Source organism: Uloborus diversus, chromosome 8 (assembly GCF_026930045.1).
Source record: "Uloborus diversus isolate 005 chromosome 8, Udiv.v.3.1, whole genome shotgun sequence".
Classification (NCBI taxonomy): Eukaryota; Metazoa; Arthropoda; class Arachnida; order Araneae; family Uloboridae; genus Uloborus; species Uloborus diversus.
The window spans coordinates 87,184,411-87,204,819 of record NC_072738.1 but is presented as its reverse complement, the minus strand read 5'-3'; the positions used below and the strand labels follow the sequence as shown (position 1 = coordinate 87,204,819).

Sequence of the window (20,409 nt, the reverse complement as noted above, 5' to 3'; positions counted from 1 at the left end):
GACATATAGGTCCACGGGCAGTTTCAAACAACACAAGGGGGAAACAGCCTAAGTTTTCATTGAGGTTTAAATTATTATGTCAGTAACGATCATCATTACAGTATATGGCATGGGTAGAGCAAAAAGGAAAGAATTTTTTTTTTCAAGACAACACTTTTGGACAGACAGATCTAGTACAAATAAATAAATAAATAACCATATATACAATCACATATACATAATAAAATATTGAATGTAACATTAAAATTTTCAACTATAATTTTCGAATAATAGAACTCATTGATGTTAGTGATACTATATTTCAATTACAACTGAGGTTTGTAGAAATATGCTGAAATACTTTCTTCAAATAATTTAAGTTTTATTGAGATGAGAATCATTTTAAGTTTGATATAAAACAAAAGTTATTTCACAACCTTAAAATATTAATTTCTTAATTTTTAGTTTAAATAATTAATATCATTTAGGAAGTTTTATGGAAGACTAGAATAAATGTAAACCATAAATAATCAATAGCCTTTATCATTTACACAATTTAATCTTACTTTAGTCAACAGTAAAATAAATTCGCTCATATAATATGGCACAAATATGTAGGTAGTTATTGCATTTTTGGGAATTCAATAACTTGTTAAAAAATTTCAAAGTTTTGTTCATATAAAACTATTTTATATAAAATATGAGACAAAAAATATTTTTGAAGGTAAAGCAAAATAAAATACTTAATAAACAACTTAAAACAAAATAAATATACAGAGGAACATGAAATTTCATAGAACTGTAAAATGTCAATTTGTAATTACATTGCACACAAAACACAGTATATACTACTGGTTATCAAGTGTTAAAAAATTCACAATTGTACCCTTGAAGAAAACTTGAGATCTTCCATTTGAAGAATTTGTACAATTATCACTGAAGGAGTTCCTTTAAAAAGAATAAAATAAATAGATTCATAAACAATGGTTTCATAACTTCGGGCAACAAGTAATACTATATCAAACGGAAATAAGTTAATGTTCATACATTGAACAGACAAAATTGAAGGTTCTAGGCCCGTAGCAAGGTATTAATATGAGGTAAGGCTAGAGACGAAAACGGTCGGAAAAATAAACGGAAAATTTCCGAAAAAAACGGAAAAAAAAAAAACGTTTTTTCCCGAAGGGGTTTATTTCCACTTCGAAAAAATTGAAAAAAAAAATTCAACTTTTCAGGAAGTTTTACTTGAAATTTTCAGCAAAAAGTGATTAGAAATTTCTCATACATAAATTCTGATGAAAATTTCCTCCCCCCACCCCCTTCTTGTATGTTAAAATACTGTGTAACTTTGATAATGCAAGTTGTTGTATGATAATATAATTTGCGTATATATATATTTAAAAAAAACAATTAATACTCCCCCCCCCCCAAAAAAAATATCAAACCAATATCCTTAGTGAAGAATTTATTTTCCTTCTTCATAGAACAAACAAGCATAACTTTAATTACAGAACTATGTTTCTGCTGACTGCGAACCAAATGTACAGGGTGCGGCAAAAAAAAAGACAGGGCAAGCAATTTTTTATGTAATTTTATTAAAAATAAGTTAACAAAACACAAAAAATATTAATATGAAAAGACCTTTAGCAATGAATAAATTATTTGGTTTCAAACTAGCCGCCTTTTAAAGAAAAACAGATATGCAACTGGTAGAAAATTTTCATTCAAGGTCCGCAAGTCCTTTTTTTAAATCAATTCTATTCCCTATGAAGCAATTGGTAAAGAGGTTCCTAACTTATGTGTAGTTTAGGGTAGACCTTTGACTGTAAAACAGGCCTACACTGTAATAAATGTGATTGAGGTCTAGCGAGTAGAGCGTCCACTCTAAAGACGATATCATGTCAAAAACAATGCGCCTTGCAATACTCTTGTCTTTTTGGCTGTATGAACTGGTGTGCCACAGAAGTACAACAGCTTCTAAAATGTCCTCATCCACAAAAAAAAAAAAAAACAGATTTTTGTCGCTTGTGCTGATTTTATTACACAAAGCCTAATTTCAAATTTTGCCGATGTTTTACTAAAGTGTTCACCTTTCGTTTTTGTACTCTTCCGGACATCAACTATAATTTCTAAGCCACTTGAAGTGGCATACCGCTTCAAATAAAATTTGCTTAAACAACTTTAAAATAGCAAGTCTTTTGTTAAAAATTGTAAGAAAACCGAAAAACAATACATAGACTAGGAGATACAGTGTAAATTATTTTCTAATAAAGTGAGAGACAAAAATGAATAAAACGCTCATTAAAATAAAGTTACTTCACTTCCATTCGATGATGCAATCTTTGTCCAAGGTTTTTTTTTTGCCGCACCTTGTATGCTGCCATGCCAAGCGCAAAAGTGTAATCTGCAGTTGAACTCAAGCAGAGAGATTGTGTTTTGTAGTTTGGCTCTTCCGTGTATTTGATATGTATAAAAAAAATAGTTTCTGATGATCCTAAAGTATTTTATTTATTAAGTAAAATATGAAACAGAGAAAAACTTGGTTATAATAACTCGGTTTTTTTTTTTCAAAAGTGTAGGTATGACTACTTTTACTACTTTGCTTAGCACGGCCGTATGAATAAACCGAAACTCCAGTTTAAGTTCTGATTCAGCTTTAGAAACCATTATGCAGTTTTGGTTTGGGGTTTCTGTGGGAAAGGAAAGGAAAAACCGATTTAGTTTTGATTTGGACTTAGATTGGATTAGAAAAAAATCAAAACTCAGTAGCTTTTATTGTCATTCAGTAAAGTTACATTGTAAGGAAGGGAAATCATACTTATTTTTCTTTCAAACAATGTCAATCATGTTTGAAAGTCAAAAATTATAATTATTATTTCAAGTTTCAAAAGCAATCTAAAACAGAAAATATAATTGTTATGATTACACACATATTACTCAATATTATTGGTCGAACGACAACTTGACTTATTTCTGGTGTTTGATCAAGAAAGCTCTCAGTTATAAAACAAAAAGGTTTTTTTTTTTTCTAATTAAACTTACTTTTATGTGTATTTCTGTCAATCAGAAAAAGAAGATGTGTAGATTGCATATATTTTTTAATGCTGTCCAAGTCCTCTTTACATGTTCCAAGAAACACAGAGCTATTAAGAAACCCTATTTTTATTCATAAAAAAATCAATTTTTCCATTTTTTCCAATTTTTCCCGAAAAAAACCAGTAAAAAAACGGTTTTCTTCCACCACTTCAAAATTTCCGGAAATTTTACATCTCTAGGTAAGGCGCTCCAAAAAAATAATTTTATGGGGAAGAATTTCACCATCATACTCCCCTGGCCCAGGGCAGTCACACATGGTTGAAAAGTGGTGCATGACTTTGATGATACCTTTTTTATTTTTTCTTCAAATGTAGGAGAATGTGAGGAAAAGTGAAATAGTTAAGAAGACTGAGTTTTTTCAAAATGAACAAATTGCAAATTTGTTTTGAAAATTACAGTATATAAAGAAAGAACAATGTATTTTATAATAAAACTTGCACTGAAACATTATTTTTTATTTTTGGCTGTGAAATTGTGCTTTCAAATAAGTGGAAGTTTTTCACTTTTGTTTTTCCTGAGGCAAAGTGAAAAGTGAAATATTTTTCGAATTAAATATTTTTTATTTTGTTGTGAAAAATATTTTTTAACAAAACAATTAACTAATAAATTAATTCATTTGTTAATAAATACATGAGGTAAAATAAATAAGGGAATAAAAAAGTGCATTATTGAATGAAAGTGATATTCAGTTCTGGAAAGTTTCAATTTCATGGAGGGAATTCATGGATTTTTTAGGGTGTATCGAAAAACAACTTTTTATAGGAAACTTTAAATGTCAAAATGATAAAAAAGTAGCTGCTATAGACCACATATACTGCAAAAAATTTTATTCCGATCAAAAAAAAAAAAAAAAATGGCATGCTGCACAAGGAGTAAAGTTTTTAATTTTCTGCAAAAAAAAATTGCTTTTTCTATACACCCAAACCTGTTTTTATAAAGTATTTTTTTATGTTATTTTTCCTTGCCCATTTTTTTTTTTTTTTTTTTTTTTTTTTTGTGCGGTGCATTAAAATTTCAATCCGATTGGGATTTAATTGACGAAATTATTTTTTAACAAGTGCAAAGTAGTATCTTCCAAGTGATGACATAGGCACCCTGATGGGAAGTCACTGTGACCTCCGAAAAGTTTCCTTATTCGAGAAATTTTGTGTGTACTCGGCAAAAAATTATCACATGGACTATTTTGATTTCGTTTAAAATATTACAGTTTTGTAGATTTTATGGGTTATTTTCTACATGAGACATTTTTTATGCGGTCCCTATCCACCGCATTAAAAAAAAAATTTCTTTAATTGTGTTGCAAAAACAATTTTTTAAAGCTACTCATGAAGTTTCGAACAATTTTTTTTAATGTGATTTTTTATATGGTCAATATCCACTGCATTAAAACAGGTTTGGGTGTATACTTTTTTAAATTAACAAAATTTAAAAGAAAATAAAGTCAAGTTGACTGATGTAAACAATGAGGACAAACATTATTGTTAAACAAAACTTTTACTGTTATGCATTATTTAGGCCTCCCCGCATAGTACTCAAAACTAAGGATTTTTCAAAGTTAAAGTTAAGCTTTTCTTTATAAACAAATTAATTACATTAAGAAGCATGAAAAATGCTTCTGAAACTATTCCTGCTGATTCTTATGTAAAATGACCTCGTGAATCCAAATATGATTACCATTTTCCCCCATCACCCACCACTTATTGGAAATGCTTTTCTCCGCCTATTTTTAAGTTTTTGATAATTTCTTTACCATTTTTTTGCTTGGAGGGGAACAACAGATCATTGTATTAACTGTTAACATTCTTCTGGGGAGCTAGAGAGGGGGGGGAGGGCATCAAACATTTTAAAAAGTCATCAAAGCAATCTTTCTTTTCTGGTTTACTTTTTACAATGCTCTTCATTAATTTTTCGTTGTAAAACCACAGCATCAGCCTTACTCCTCCGTTCCACTTCAAATTAAATAATGAAAAAAAACTGAAAAAAGAAGAGGAGGCGCCATTTCCCAAAAGTGGTGGGGGATGGGGAAAACGGCCATCTTATTTGGATTCACGAAATCATTTCACATAAAAATCAGCAGGAATAGCTTCAGAAGCATTTTTTATGCCTCTCAAATGTAATGCATTTGCTTATAATGCAATTTTTACTTAAAATTTTAAAAAATTCCAAAAAAATTTAACTATGCAGAAGACCTAAGTATTGCATAAGAGCAAAAGTTTTTTTTAAATTTTAACAATAATGTTGGACTTTATTACTTACATCAGTCAACATGAAATATGATTTTTTAAATTTTTTAAATTTTTAAAAAAATATATAGAAAAAACTTTTTTTTTTTTTTTTGTAGAACATTATTAACTTTAGACCACGTGCAGCATACCAAGATATTTTTTTATTTGAATAAAACATTTTGTGGTACATGTGGGTGTGTAGATTCAACTTGATATTTTGAATTTCCAAAAATAATAGGTTTTCTTTGATACACCCTAGTATTTATCCACTACCCAATTAAGGGGGGCTTAGAGTATAATACTTTTGGAGAAAGTAAAATGCCTCTAAATAATTTTCAAACAATACAACTGTTCCAACCTCTTCTTTGTGTTTTGTATGTTATCATGTAACTGAAGCTATATAAATATTCAAAGGCCAGAAAAATAAAGTTTAAACTTACATCATCGGAATCCATACTTCCTTCAACACTTTTGCTGCTGACATCTATTGCGACAGAGCTTTTATCCACACATACTGGAAGAGAGCCATTCATTGATTTGTTCGGCATGACAGTTTGGGATCGAACTAAAAGTGTTGGAGGTGCAACATACTAGATATTTATTAAAAAAAAAAAAAAAATGCAAAATGAAAAGAAAAATCAAAGACAGTATAAAACATAATGGTTGATACAATAGTTCTAAAGTTCAGTGCTCTAAAATGCATGGTTTAGTATTTACATTTAATAAAAAAAATAGCTGCACATTGAATTACTAAAGTAAATATTTCAGCTTTTTCTGGAAATTTGATTTAATCAAATTTAATTTAAAGTGGTGATCAAACCACATACATACCAATTAATGAAATTATAAATGATCAAGATTGTAAGTTACAGCAGAAATGTTTCCAGCAATTTTTTTAAGCAAAATTAACTTTTCAACAAGTCAGCACTTACATCCTCTTCTTCATCGTCATCATAATCTTCTTCCTCTTCTGTAGAAACACTCACCAAAACTTGAGATTCAGTTTTGTCATCAGGGCCATAAACACCATTAATTTCAGTTTTAAGAGATGAATATCTGTAGGTAGGAAGCCTGAAATGAAGATACGAATGAATGATATTAATAGTTATTAGTAGTTTTAAAACTTAATATTTTTCAAGATATGAAGTAGTAAATATGCAAGAGTTCCACCTATTTGCAGATGCTAATTTCTAGGTGAGTCGAAGTTGCTTGTAATGGTTTGATGATCAAAATCTTTACAAAATAAAATGTGTGAATTTGTGTCAAGATCAGGTAAGACGGTATCTTCAGCTCATTGAAAAAGAGGCATTTGACCAAAGCTATTAATTAGCACAGTAATTAATAATTTCAATGGTCAAATGGTCTACTATTGAAATCTGTGAGTGTGTCTGTATGTAACCTCATCTCTTCGAAAACAAAAGCGAACAGAGACCTTATCTAGATAATTTTATAGAGCAGATCACATGCCTAGTCTCACCTAATATGACTTCAATTAGCAGAGGTATAAGTTAAAATGTTAATTATTTCCTCCCATCGAAAACATGGAACGCTGCTGGAAGATTGCTAATTCTGTTTCAAGTGTAAGTAGATTCTGCAGAAGGAAAAAAAAGTTGGCCTTAGCAAATAATTCTTGGTTTGAGCAAAAGGGGATTAAGTGAGATCTTGTGCTGCCATGCCCCTGAAGTACAATGCCAAAGGCGGTTTACGCCAGCCCACTACAGGCGAGTTGTGTGAACCTCCTGCCGGCTAGTCATCATCATTACATTATATAACTGAAAAGTGTTAAACTCTTACTAAAATGTAACTGAAAAGAATATCATCAGAAACAACTAAACTTTGATTGTGCAGGACTTTGTAAAGATGGAAGCGATAATTTTGCAAGCTGACAATTTCAGAACATGAACTAAAACTTCTGAAAATTTTAGATAGAAAATATCTCAGGTGATTAGACCAGAGCAGTTCAAGACATTGGATTGTGCTGAAAAAGGAGTTATCCAGTTTTTTCCACTCTGGGAAAACCCAGTGAAAAAAACGTGGACAAAACCTCTCCGGACAAAATATTATTTTGTCCACGTTATAAAATCCCTGGCACGGGCATGTATGCTTTAACTAAACCATGAAATTAACAATAGAAGATGCTAAGTTTAAGAGATACAACTTACGATCTATTAAGTTGATCAAACTTGCGTATGAAATAAATGACCATGCCGATAACAGACAGCACTACAATTACAACAATGATTAAGACAATTGCTTCAGTGCCAGCCTAAAAGAAAAATGCTACATCAGTTGAAGAGTATGCATCCTCAGAAACATTGTTATTCAATAGCATAACATTGAATGAGTTAATCAAAATATAATTACCACAGATTCACCTTCCTTGAAAATTTCTTTTCCTCCTTTCTAAATTAAAAAAATAAACATAAGCCAATATAATTTTAAAAAACAAATGCAAGAATGTAATTACTGTGAAAAAAGAAAAGATAAGCACACCAATGAACTTGATTACAATTGAATGAAAATTACAAGATAACCTTTCTAGTAATTTGCAGACGGGGGGTTCAGTTGAGGAATTACAAATTATTTAGCTAAGCATTCAAAACTTTATAACTTTACACACAAACATTTAGGAATATTTTTCAGGGAAGAGACAACTGGCCCCACAAACCACTTGTCTGAGGAAATAAGAATGAGCCTCATGTCCAATGGACAAGATGCAGAGGTATTCTGCTGCGCTAAGCGCAAAAGTCATAACTGCACTTTTTGTCAAAAATGAGTTACGGTCCCCAGGTGGTTCTTTGTCCCATATTTCACCTAAATGCAAAGTTTTATAATCATTCATCAGAGGGAAATATTTTCAAAAAAATCTGGAAAAGTTGCATCCGAATCAAATACATGGAGTCACAAAACTTTAAATGGCAATTTCTCCTTTTGAGCTCAGCTGCAGATACCACTTTTGCGCTCAACATGGAAGTACTGCTCTTAACCTAAATCAAGAATCGACTAAAGACACAAGAACCTCTTTAATATTTAAATTGATCCACATTTCAGTAAAATAATTTAGGCAATCCAGTGCTACAGAATTCAGAAATTTTGAAATTGCTCCACGCAGAAAATAAAAGTTTTTTTATAGAACTTATTTAAAAGATTTTTTACATTAAGTGGTAACATGGAAAAATCGGTGTGAGGAATATAAAGTTCTGTATCAAAGTGTAACAAAGGGGCAAGGAAAAAATCCTTGAATATATAATTATAAATTTGCCATTGCTTCAGATGCTCTTAGAAAGATGACCCACAAATAACGTCTTTATGGCCTAAGGTAACCAGCAACTAACTGCTTGCTAAGCATGGAGAACAACTTATTAGTAAAGAATTTTCAAAAAAAAAGGTAATTTGAAATTAAAATCAATTCAAGTTGATTTCAAAATCCCCAAACTTAGCAACATTAAAAGAACCTAAAAGCATTTATGGTGCATCAGTCAGAAACAAAACAAAATAATTTTCCTAGAAATATCAACAAAATTTTACATGGTTAAAAGAAAAACCAATGAAAGAGGGGAAAAAAAAAATATACTTTGTTTTCCATCAGTTTCCCAACTCCCATCATTAGTCCCTTCATTAGAGTTTTGTTAGATGTTTTGCAACTGGCTCAAGAATTTTGATAAGTAAAAATTCTGACTTGTAGTTAAAAAGAGAGCATCTTATCAAATTTGTGTAACAAAATAGTAGAAATTTAACATAACAATAGCAATAAAAATATATTAAATGTATATGACAGAGAAACTAAAAAAAAATTTTTTTCAAAGAGAAAAAATAAAATTTATAATACAAAAAAGTTTGCTTACAGTATCATTATGAGTTTTATTGATTGATTTTCTCACATCAGATAGAAGTCTTCGAAGAAGAACGTTTTCTGAGTGACTTTTAGAGAATTTTGCTGCAAAAAAAAAATCATAAAGTGATTGAGACTACAGTAAAACCTGTGAAAATGACCACTCTTGTAAGTTGATCACCTGTCTAAGTTGACAACTTTTATCAGGCACAGAATTAGCTCTTATCATATAACTCAATCTCTGTAAGTTAACCACCTGTTTAAGTTGACTACTAAAATAATGCACCACAAGTGGTCAACTTACACAGGTTTCACTAATATAAAATTTAGTACAGTGTAAGCCCTATTTTACATTTTCTGACTAATCAATGATAAAAAAACGATCCAAGCGGGAAATGTAAAATTGGAGTCGTTTTAAAAATTTAAGCATATTGAAGTGGTAGGAAAAAATATGTAATCTTTACTTATATTGTTTTTTTTTGAAGCAATTCCACTTACAGCAGGGTTTGTGCTAAATTTTTTATTGCAAATTTGTTTCTTAGTTAGCATTTACAATTAAAAATTGTTACAGGGTTTTTATGCTTAGAATTGCTTAATCAGCTGTGGGGATACCCTCAATTTTTTCTTCTTCATTTTTATCATTAACATCGAAAGTAGATAGAAATCTGATATTGAAGGAATTAGAAACATGATGAGATGATACATGCGTTACCAACTTCTGGAAAATTTTCAAGAAATGTGTCAGTAGTCAGCAGCTCAAGTCCTTGGTTGTCGAGAAGAAAAATTGGACGATTAGAGGAAATCCCTCTTGCAGACAAAGGACAATTAGAAAGAACAAAAAACATGCGAGAAATGCTTTAAACAGCTATAAAACAATTCACTTTGAAAAAGAAAGAACACTAAAAAAAGGTTTGTATGACTCTCATGGATGAAAAATTACTTTGATCTGTTTGTGGAAAATTATATTTATATTTATTATACAGTCAATTCGCAATTACTCAAAGTTTGATAATTTGAATATTACTATAACTAGAAGTTTTTATCAAGTCCTGATCCCTTTGTCTTTAATTCCATGCTAATTATTCTCAATATCTCGAAGTTAACTTCCCTTAACTCGAAGTTTTTTCAAAGATGACTCGAAATTTACTTCGAAAGAACGGAAAGAAACAAGTGACTAGGAGAGAAAAATTAATTCACCTTCACTTGCAATTCCTGCACAATAGACCTCTAAAACAAGAAGAGCACCTGTTGAGCCAATGTGCGATAAAGGAGTTACATGTGCGAAAATGAGTTAGCTTGTTTTCTTTTGTTGTGCTTTACTGTTTACACTTTGCCATGTTGCTAGACAATGAATTTGCTTTTAAGCTATCTAGTTGTCAAGTCAACTGATTGTGTACCTTTACTCAAAGGTCTAAGTTAAGTTGCATTCCCCTTCATTCTTTAGTTCGATCATTTGCTGATAAGTTCCTGAGAGACGGAGTAAGTTTTCTTTACTATTAAAGATATCTAAACAAGTACTCTGTTACTGATATTAAAGGAAAAAGTGAAACTTCTAAAGCGGTAGACTGCATGAATCCGAATTTAAAATGAATGAAGATGTACACCTTTCCTGAAGTAGAATCAGCTCTATTTAAGTGGTTCCAGCAGTGTCAAAATCAAAACCATGCTTTAGTTTTTTTTTTCTCTTAATATTTTTGATTAAACTGTGCATATTGTGCTTAAAAACTTTTAAGTTCTCTAATTTTGTGTGCTTTATGTACATGTTAATTAAAATATTCGACGGTTTTTCACATTAAAATGTTGAAAACCGAATCTAGTGGTATGTCAAACTTCCGGTAAGTTGAAGTTTTTGGTCGGTCCCTTTAGATTTCAGTTATTAAGAATTCACTGTAGATTACAACTGTATTAAGCGAACTTTCTGACAAAGGGTAATCTATAATCTGAAATATTTTAACATTATCAGTATAACCTTTGCGAGGGACCTGCAGAAAATGACATAAAAACTGGGATAACATATGAAATGGGCAACGTAAAATTGGAGTTTCATTGTATAATTTTTTACATTTATCAAATAAAAAGGCATATTTTCTTTTCTTTTTTTTCCTAGTGTTTAGTCCACACTCTGTGACAGTGATGTCAGTAGTCACCAAGTTTTTTAGGACTTGGTTAGAAATTATTCTGAATCTTGACCTTTAATATTATGTAACTCTACAGTGGATATTTGCAGTCACAATGTTCTAGACTTTTGATAAACGCTAAACATGTCTGTTATTTGTTCCCAAACGTGCTAAATACCCCTTCTGTTGTTGTAAAGCAATTGTTAGAGGAATTTCAAAAAATAAATTTATCATTTATTGAATAACCTTTTCAAATCTATTTGGCCAGCCTGAAAAATTGAGACGGATGGACATTCCCTCTATCCACATTAATTTTTATAAAATTTCATGAGAAAAATATAAAGCACACTTGATTAAAATCTTGTTTCCTTAGCACGTGAATCAATTGATATCACTAATATAGTAGAGATATGCAATTTGGAATTATTCAAGTGCATAGGCATTTGCTTATAATCTGAGCTCAGTTATACAACCTCCCCCTTGCCATTAAGGGCGCACCCTAACCCCCTAAATATCGCCAAGACCACATGCCCCAAAAACAAAAAATCCCCAAGAAAGAAAAAAATTCCCCTCAAAAAAAACTCCTAAAAATTTTAATGGCGCCATCTGAGCAATGATCCTCCCTAGGTGGCACCCCTGTGTTATAATACTATTTAGCCCATTTTATAATATGAAGGAAATAATACCTTTGTGATTACAAAAATAAAGGCAAAACAATATAGCGTTAAAAAGCAAATATGTAAGAACAGTGCAGGCAAGTGTTTCAGCGTTACAAGGAATGCCTTTATCAATACAAAAATTTGAGGTCATGGTTGAATATGAATCTCATGTATGAGATACAGACGATCCAACGAAAGATTCGACAACAGCCATTCCAAAGGGTTTTGCCTTTTTCACCCGCTATTAGACAGTGACTGCAATGCTGCCTATAGTTTACTGGAAGTTGCGAATTAGGTTTTCGCAAGTCGATGTTTATATGTACAATTATAATGGATGCGTAGTCTTTAAAAATATACAACTCTTACTGGTTTTTAACGTTATTTTGAAGAGTGAAAGATATGTTTGTTTTAATGGCGATATTGATGAATATTTCTCGTATTTGAAAAAGTGTTTTTTGTGCTATTAGATCCATTTCAATGAATATTTTCAAAACTATTCCAGACATGGATTTTAAAGGGCGGTCGACACTCTTTGAAAACTGTTACATTCATTATATTGGGGACACGATTTTTTTTCCCATTATAAGTACGTTACGGCACATTATTAATCATGGCGATTGTTTTTGTTTAGCTTATTATCAGCATGTTTGATTAAAGGTTAAAACCTACGTAGAAACTACTAATTTGGCAAAACCATGCATTATTTTGTCACTGTGCTTTCTTTCTTCTTCTTCTTTTTTTTTTTTTTTTTTTGAACAAGAAACTAGATTTGAAACAAAATTAATAAGTAATTTTCCAAGTAATTAAACCAAGCCATTTGAAGTAAAAAGTCCGCCAAATCGACCACCCAGTTAAAGTAATTCGCCAAATAAACATTAAATGGTCCTTTAACATGTAATTTTTTTTGCTAAATGAATATATCGAGTCAAAAATAAATGAGAGTGTTCCATTAAAATAGAAATTAAAAAAGACGGAGCAAACACGACGACGACATAAGCATATTTAAAAAAAATTCTTACATAGGGGATACGGAATTTCCTTTTCGTCCTAGATGTACCTTGTTTTTCAATTACATTGTTTTTCTGCTGAGGAAAATTCGTTTAAATGTTTTCGTTAGGAAGATTGGATTGCTAATCGGTAAAAAAAAAAGTTGCTTTGCTGGCTAATTGAATGGGTTACTGTAACGAGGTCGCTTGGAGATAAACAATAGAGTTACGGGTTTATTTTACAATTTGAAAGCTTCTGTTAATGTAATTTTATGTCTTTTTTGTTTATTTGGCAAAATATTTAAATTGTAAGTATATGTTTTTAGCATTTTAAAGAGCGTTGTCGCATTTTGGAAAAAGAAAATGATTATTTTACATCAAAGGGAGGAGAAAGGAGGGAGGATTCCTTTTAATCAAAGTATTTTATTTTTCCTTGATCGGATCACTAATCAAACGGAGTTCGCTTCACTCGCTTATCAGCTGCGTTACGGTATCAGGGTCACATGGCGAGTTTGGCGATAAACAATAGATTTGCGGAACTATTTACTTTTGAAAGCTACTGCTATTATTTGATCCTTTTTTTTTTGTTTATTTGACGAAACATTTTAAATTGCAGAAAAAAAACTCTTTACTCTCTACAGGGCATGGTTACGGAACGTGGTTGCCTGGCGTGTTAATCGATGTATAAACTATGCAGTTGGAGGATTATTTTAAGTTTAAAGCTACAGTAAATCTGATTGAATGTTTTGGTGAGTAATTTTAAATTCCAAACAAACTTTAATAGGTCTTTTTTAAAAGGCGTGTACACATTTTAGTTAAAGAAAAATGATCACTTCACGTTGGGGGGGGGGGCGTGGATTTATTTTTAAATTCAACGGAGTTCCTTTAAATTCTTAGCACGGGCATCGCCGTGTGGGTACTTCTAGTATATAAATAAAATATACTCCCAAATAATAAATCAGGGGTCTGGCCAGAGCAAATTTGGGTCCGTTAATGGACCCTTCACAAAAATCGATCAACCAAAACGGACCCTTCACAAAATTCTGGTAAACAAAAACGGATCTTTCACAAATTGTTTATTGAAAGAGCAAATCTCAAATTAAAATAATACAGCATATTTAAAGTTAAATTAGATGAATCAACTTATACAAAATCAGCTAATTTTGCAAAAGGAAAAAAAAAATTGGCACTCTTGTGATGCTCCTGCAAGCCATAAATAATTACTACCGCCAAATAAATATAATGCCTGTTGTTGGTTTCTTTGAAAGAAATTAACAGCTGAAAGTCAGTTTGGTTTATAATTTTGCTTGTTTGTTTTATGCAACGGTGTTGTTGTAAACTTCTTTGGAAAAGCGTCAACATTCTCTGAATAGGCGTAGTAAGCACTTTTCTCCCCACTCATGATTTAATCATCAATAATATACAGCGAAATGAATTTAGAACTACAAAGGATAGTATGGGTGGGGCGAATGTGATCGCTTCAGATAGCAGGGGTCTGGCCAGAGGATATTTGGGTCCGTTAACAGACCCTTCACAAAAATCCGATCAACCAAAACGGACCTTTCACAAAATTCTGATAAACAAGATCGGATGTCAAATTGTTTATTGAAAGAGCAAATCTGAAAGCAAAATAACGCATAATTCTGTGTATAAACCGATAATTTTTGGAACCTTTTTTTAAGTCAAATTAGAGGGATCAGCTTATACAAAATCGGCTAATTTTGAAAAAAAAAAAAAAAAAAAATCGGCACTCTTGGGATGCTCCTGCAAGCGATAAATAATTGCTACTGCCAAATAAATATAATGGTTACATAAAAAGTAGTCGAAAACTTTGTACTGCATAGTGAATAAAATATGACAACGTATACAAAGTACAAATACAAAATGAAAAAAGGTTAAAAAACCAGCAAACAGCTGTTTCGGCACTCTAAAATACAAATGCCATCATCAGTGCAAATAAAAACGAAGACAGGTTCAACCCGACTAAAACACACTCGACTGTGTTTTAGTCGGGTTGAACCTGTCTTCGTTTTTATTTGCACTGATGATGGCATTTGTATTTTAGAGTGCCGAAACAGCTGTTTGCTGGTTTTTTAACCTTTTTTCATTTTGTATTTGTACTTAATATACGTTGTCATATTTTATTCAAATATAATGGTTGTTTGTTTTATCACAGCTAATTAGCAGCGGTGTTTTTGTTAACTTTTCTGAAAAGGCATTGGTAAGCACTTTTCTCCGCTCATGATTTAATAAACAATAATAATATATATCTGCGAAATGAACTTAGAACTGCAAAGGGATAGTAAAGGTGAGGAAAAAATATGATCGCTTCAGACAGTGTTACCAACTTCAAAATTATCACCACTTAGCGTCTGGCGTTGAACCTTTATAATGACTTGATTAGAAAATATTCTCATCATTTTGCCAGCTTGTCAATATTTGCGTTTTTACGGTGTGGTGCGATGTTTAATTGTTATTTTGGGAGAAAATTATATGGGTTTTGATTTTTCGATGCTAACACAAGGATGATTAACTTTAAGTAAACTCTTTTAATTACCTTTTTTTTTTCTTTAGATGTCTACATTTTGAAAAATGCAATCTTTTAACATCTGATATGAGAATCATATTTTGTTCTTTTTTCAAGCTAACTTAGCTTTATTAGGATTCAAATAAATGAAAAGTCTCTTTATTTCTGTTAGAACTCTCATTTCAAGTTTTTAAAGCAAAATTCCATTTTCTGTTATGAGTCAAAAATTAAAATGCTAAGTAGATGGTTTATTTAATTTTATTTTTTGGGTCAACTGTGTCCACAGTTATTAATGATATGTTTATCATAGGACTCTAAAATGCAATTTTAAAATAATTTTATCAAAAATATTTCTTTTACAAGCCGTTTTTATACTTTTGATGCCTTCACTTTGAGAATTGCGATCTCTTTGCATCCGTTATGGGAATTCGATTTTTCGAATTTTTAATGATTATTACGCTTTGTTAAGAGGTAAACAATTGAAATATCTTTTTATTTTTGTTTAAATCACGGAATTTATAAGTTTTAAACGAAATTCTGTGCTTTTTAAGAGTGTCTTGGGTCAAAAAGTTGAATGCTGAACCCTATTCTGAATTTTATTTTATTTATTTATATTTTTGTTACAATTATTTTAAGTACTGTACATAAATATATCTACTATAATTTAACATAATGTAGAATGGTAGATAAATATTGATACTTGAAAGAGCGATGCCCCCCCCCCCCCCCGCCAAATATTAGTAAAAAAAATTCAGAATGATTTTCTCGACGTAGAAGAGGAAAACACTCAACTTTAAGTTTAATTGATGCAGTTTGTGCCATCTCTTATTTCTAAAATTTCGTTTTAACAAAAAGAAAAAAAAAATTTTGCGAAATTTTTTGATTTTTCACAAAATTAATCCACTTTTCACAAAATTATTTGATTTTTCACAAAAAACGGACCCTGTGAAAAATCCTGGACAGACCCCTGGATAGGGTTACAAAATTTAAACTTATCGCCACTTAGTGTCTGGTGGTGCGATGTTAAACTGTTATTTTGGAGAAAGTTATATGGGTTTGGTTTTTCGATACTAAAAAGGTTAATTAACTTTAAATAAACTTTTATTTACCGTTATTTTTTTCGGTATTTAAAATTTTCGGTATTTCATTTTCAAAATGTCTATAATTCGGTATTTCATTTTCAAAATGTCTACGTTTTGAAAAACGCAATCTTTTTACATCCGATATGAGAATCATATTTTATTCTTTTTTTCAAGCTAACTTCGCTTTATTAGGATGCAAATAAATGAAAAATCTCTTTATTTTTGTAACAAAGCTTATTTCAAGTTTTTAAAGGGGAATTCCATTTTCTTTTATGAGTCAATAATTAAAATGCTGAATCGATGGTTTATTTTTTTTATTTATTTATTTATTTATTTTTGCTTCAACTGTGTCCAGATATTAATGATATGTTTATCATAGGACTCTAAAAGTCAATTCAAAAGTAATTTTATCAAAAATATTTATTTTACAAGCCGTTTTTATACTTTTGATTCCTTCACTTTGAGAATTGCAATCTCTTTGCATCCGCTGTGGAAATCTGATTTTTCGAATTTTCGATGTTTAGTTCGCTTAGTTAAGAGGTAAACAAATAAAATATTTTTTTATTTTTGTTAAAATCATGGAGTTTATAAGGTTTGAATGAAACTCTATGCTCTTAAACAGTGTCTTGGGTTAAAAAGTTAAATGCTGAACAGCTGCCTAATTTTTTTTCTTACAGTTATTTTAAATACTATACAAAAAACATTTCTAGTATAATTTAACATGATGTAGAATGGTAGATAAATATTGATACTTGAGGGGTGCCCATCTCCCAGAGAGCGATGCCTCCCCCCTCTCTTCAAATACTAGAAAAACACTCAAGAATGATATTCTCAACAGAAAAGAGAGAAAACACTCAACTTTAAGTGTCAATGATGCAGTTTCCACCATCTAAAGAGTCTAAACTTTCGTTTTTACAAGAAAAAAATTTTTATTTTAATTATTTGATTTTTCACAAAAATAATTGATTTTTCACAAAATTATTTTATTTTTCACAAAAAACGGACCCTGTGAAAAATCCTGGACAGACCCCTGTAAATAAATAAAAATTCCAAAAAGACTAAAATTGCTGTAGTTTTTTATTTAAGAAAATTAGAATACTCTCCTGAATTTATCTACATTTTTTTATGTGTACAAGTATGGGTTGCTCTGAATGAGTGATTTAACACCTCAACACCACTGAAACCACCACCCCTAATTCTTCATTAATGCTTTTGTTTATAAGGCTTTACTGATGAGGAACAGAGGGGACCCCCAAAAAGTTTGTTTAGGGTTTACATTAGTCGGGCCCTGAAAATATTATACACAAAGATCCAATTCGTCACACATCATGCGAAGCGAATATATGAATAGCAAGAACTTACAAGTTGACCTTAGTTCACTGAAGCGTTGTTACTAAACTTGCTAGATATTTACTCCATTTAGTGAATTTTCCTGAACTTAGCTGGACTGCAGACTGACTATAGAGCAAATGTACTGGAAGCAATCCTTGTTTCAGAAGCCTATACTTTGATTTAGAAGTGCATAAAATGGAGTTAAAACTGCCTATTTTGGGTAAAACAGCTGAACTTATCTGAAAAGTTGAGCAGCTAAAGAAAACTAATTTCATATTTGGATTCAGAGCCCCAAACATATCTAAAATCCATTCTCAAACTCTGGGCACCAAGCATACAACATTTATTCATTATTGCAAGTGCTCTAAAGTACATGCTGGGACACTTGATGTTCCTCTCAAAGGGGTAAAATTAAGCAAAAAAAACATTAACTGTTTTTAAAAGGGGTGCCTGGTGAAAGACTAAAGATTTATTAAAGGGGGCAAAAATTTATACATCCAGGCCTGCTCAGTTCACAGGTCCCTGTCATATCTGAAGCACTTGGGATGATTGCTCCATTCTTCGGTTTTTGTCAATAATTTAGTAAAAATACTATTTTTGAAAAAACACAAATTATCAAATCAAAGCAATACTGAAGATACAAATTGAAAAGCCTTTTCCTTACAGCAATAGAGCATAGTCCCGTTTTCTGAATAAAAATATTTCACAAGTCTGGCAACACACTTGATGAAAGACTAAACAACTATCATTACAATAAAAGCATAGACTAATAATAAGAGTAGATTGAGCTTTCCCAGACTTGCTGATGAAAAAATCGGTTCATGGATACATCATGTGACTGGTGGAAGGCTTGGCGAAAACTTTGGCAGCATGGTTGCTAGATAGCAACATTATCTATAGTTTGGCACTTGACATGTAGTTTAAGTAATGTGTTTTCATTATAATTTTTTTCCATGTGCAGGGATTGAGCTGTTTTCCTTTTAGTTATGAATAACTTTGACATTAGTAATTAGTTTTTGATCACAGTTTTCAGTAACTTTTATTTCATTTGGAACTGCTACATCAGCGTTGGCGTGAAGGTAATGGAGTAAACGTTTTGCGTTAATGCAAAAGTGTACTAATCGGAATCTTAAATAGAAATTGTCGGTAAAAATCTTACCTTTTGCCGATTCTATTTGGGCGCTTGCATCTTTAATTGCTTAGAGAATTATTGAAATTAACTAAAGAAAATGCACAATACTATCTAAACAAAAAACTCTCTATATTAACAAAATATTTACAACTTAGAATAACAAATTTACAAATCGGACTCCATAAATATTCCGCGTTCCATCAATTCTATTTATTTTATTTCTCGCGGGCGTTGATCCTCTGCTACGATCAACGCCCGCTGTTGCTAGGATATCCACTAGTCACATGGTTTGCTTCATGAGCAGCAAAGGGTTGCCATAGCTCGATCTATTCTTATTATTAGTCTATGAATAAAAGCAATCATTCATGACATTACATCTAAAGCTGCCACCTATTATTAAACTAAGCAGGAAAATACTAAATTTTGATGCTACTAAAGTACAGTATGAACCTCAAACCATCTCCATCATAATACTTTCCAATTTCTAATTAATCACACAGTCCGTTTCAGCTGCGAATTAAATTTTTTATTTTTAAAACGGAGGAAAGCTTGCATTCATGACGTTTACATGAGAAAACGTCATGAACTTTTCGCAGCAAATCAAATTAAAGTGCAAGCACTGCATAACATTTCTCAGTTTGAGGGTAAAATTCTAGTACTAGATAGAGTAATCTGGTTGAACACAAATCTCAAATTTTCAATCAGAATATTCTTTAAGACAAACGAAATAAAATCCTGAACTATTTTATAAACACACAATTTCAGAACTAAAACTTGCGAATAAAGGCAATTTTATAGTAAATATAAAGTTTTAAAACGTTTTATTTACGAACGTCAAAATACATGAGCAAAATCGTGAGCTGATTTTAAGAAAATAAAAACGGGAGGGGGAGGGAATAATATAAATTTTTTACCTGCTTCACAAAAATTGATCACAGTAGAAAAGCAGAATATTAAAACAGTTGAGAAAATACATGACATGTTTAAACTTCAGTTTTGTTTTGCGACATAAACAACGATCGGGGAAAACAAATTCAAAGTTACAATTAAAGCTAAGGAAAACGAAACTACAAAAATGTGTGCGGATAACAAAAAGGCTGCGTTCGGAAATAAAACTGGTGAACCAAATACATGAGGAGAATCAGCTGACATCTCTGGTCGCCGAGTATTTTGGGCGCCGGGAACTTTGGGGGCCGGTTTCATTTTTGGACTTTTTGCATTGTTTATGGGTTTTCTTGGAAAATTTATTACTTAACGGTTTTTTCTTGTTGGAATTATATACTAAATTATGCCTCCAGGTGTCATTTTATCTTTTTTGTTTTGTTTAATTTCTATTTTTTGATATTTATACTATAGGGACTCTAATTTATACTATCTCCTGTTCCAACTTGTTGCTTTTCTCGGATAACTTTTCATCCAGAAGCTCACACTTCTTAACATTG

The 20,409-nt window shown here is 31.2% G+C and overlaps 1 protein-coding gene across 2 annotated transcripts; it reads right to left on the bottom strand.

Annotated features, from left to right (window-relative positions):
- Positions 1-418: 418 nt before the first annotated feature.
- LOC129227272 (uncharacterized) lies at positions 419-20,006 on the bottom strand. 2 transcript variants are annotated; one of them, XM_054861795.1, is made up of 7 exons: positions 19,882-20,006; positions 9,146-9,237; positions 7,665-7,703; positions 7,463-7,566; positions 6,233-6,371; positions 5,741-5,890; positions 419-927 (listed from the first exon to the last, which is right to left on the bottom strand). In XM_054861795.1, the coding sequence occupies exons 1-7, from the start codon at positions 19,946-19,948 to the stop codon at positions 913-915; spliced, it is 606 nt and encodes a 201-aa protein (XP_054717770.1). In that variant the 5' UTR covers positions 19,949-20,006; the 3' UTR covers positions 419-912. The 2 variants fall into 2 exon arrangements, with proteins under 2 accessions (XP_054717770.1, XP_054717769.1); XM_054861794.1 differs by lacking the exon at positions 419-927 and adding an exon at positions 3,022-3,122.
- Positions 20,007-20,409: the final 403 nt, after the last annotated feature.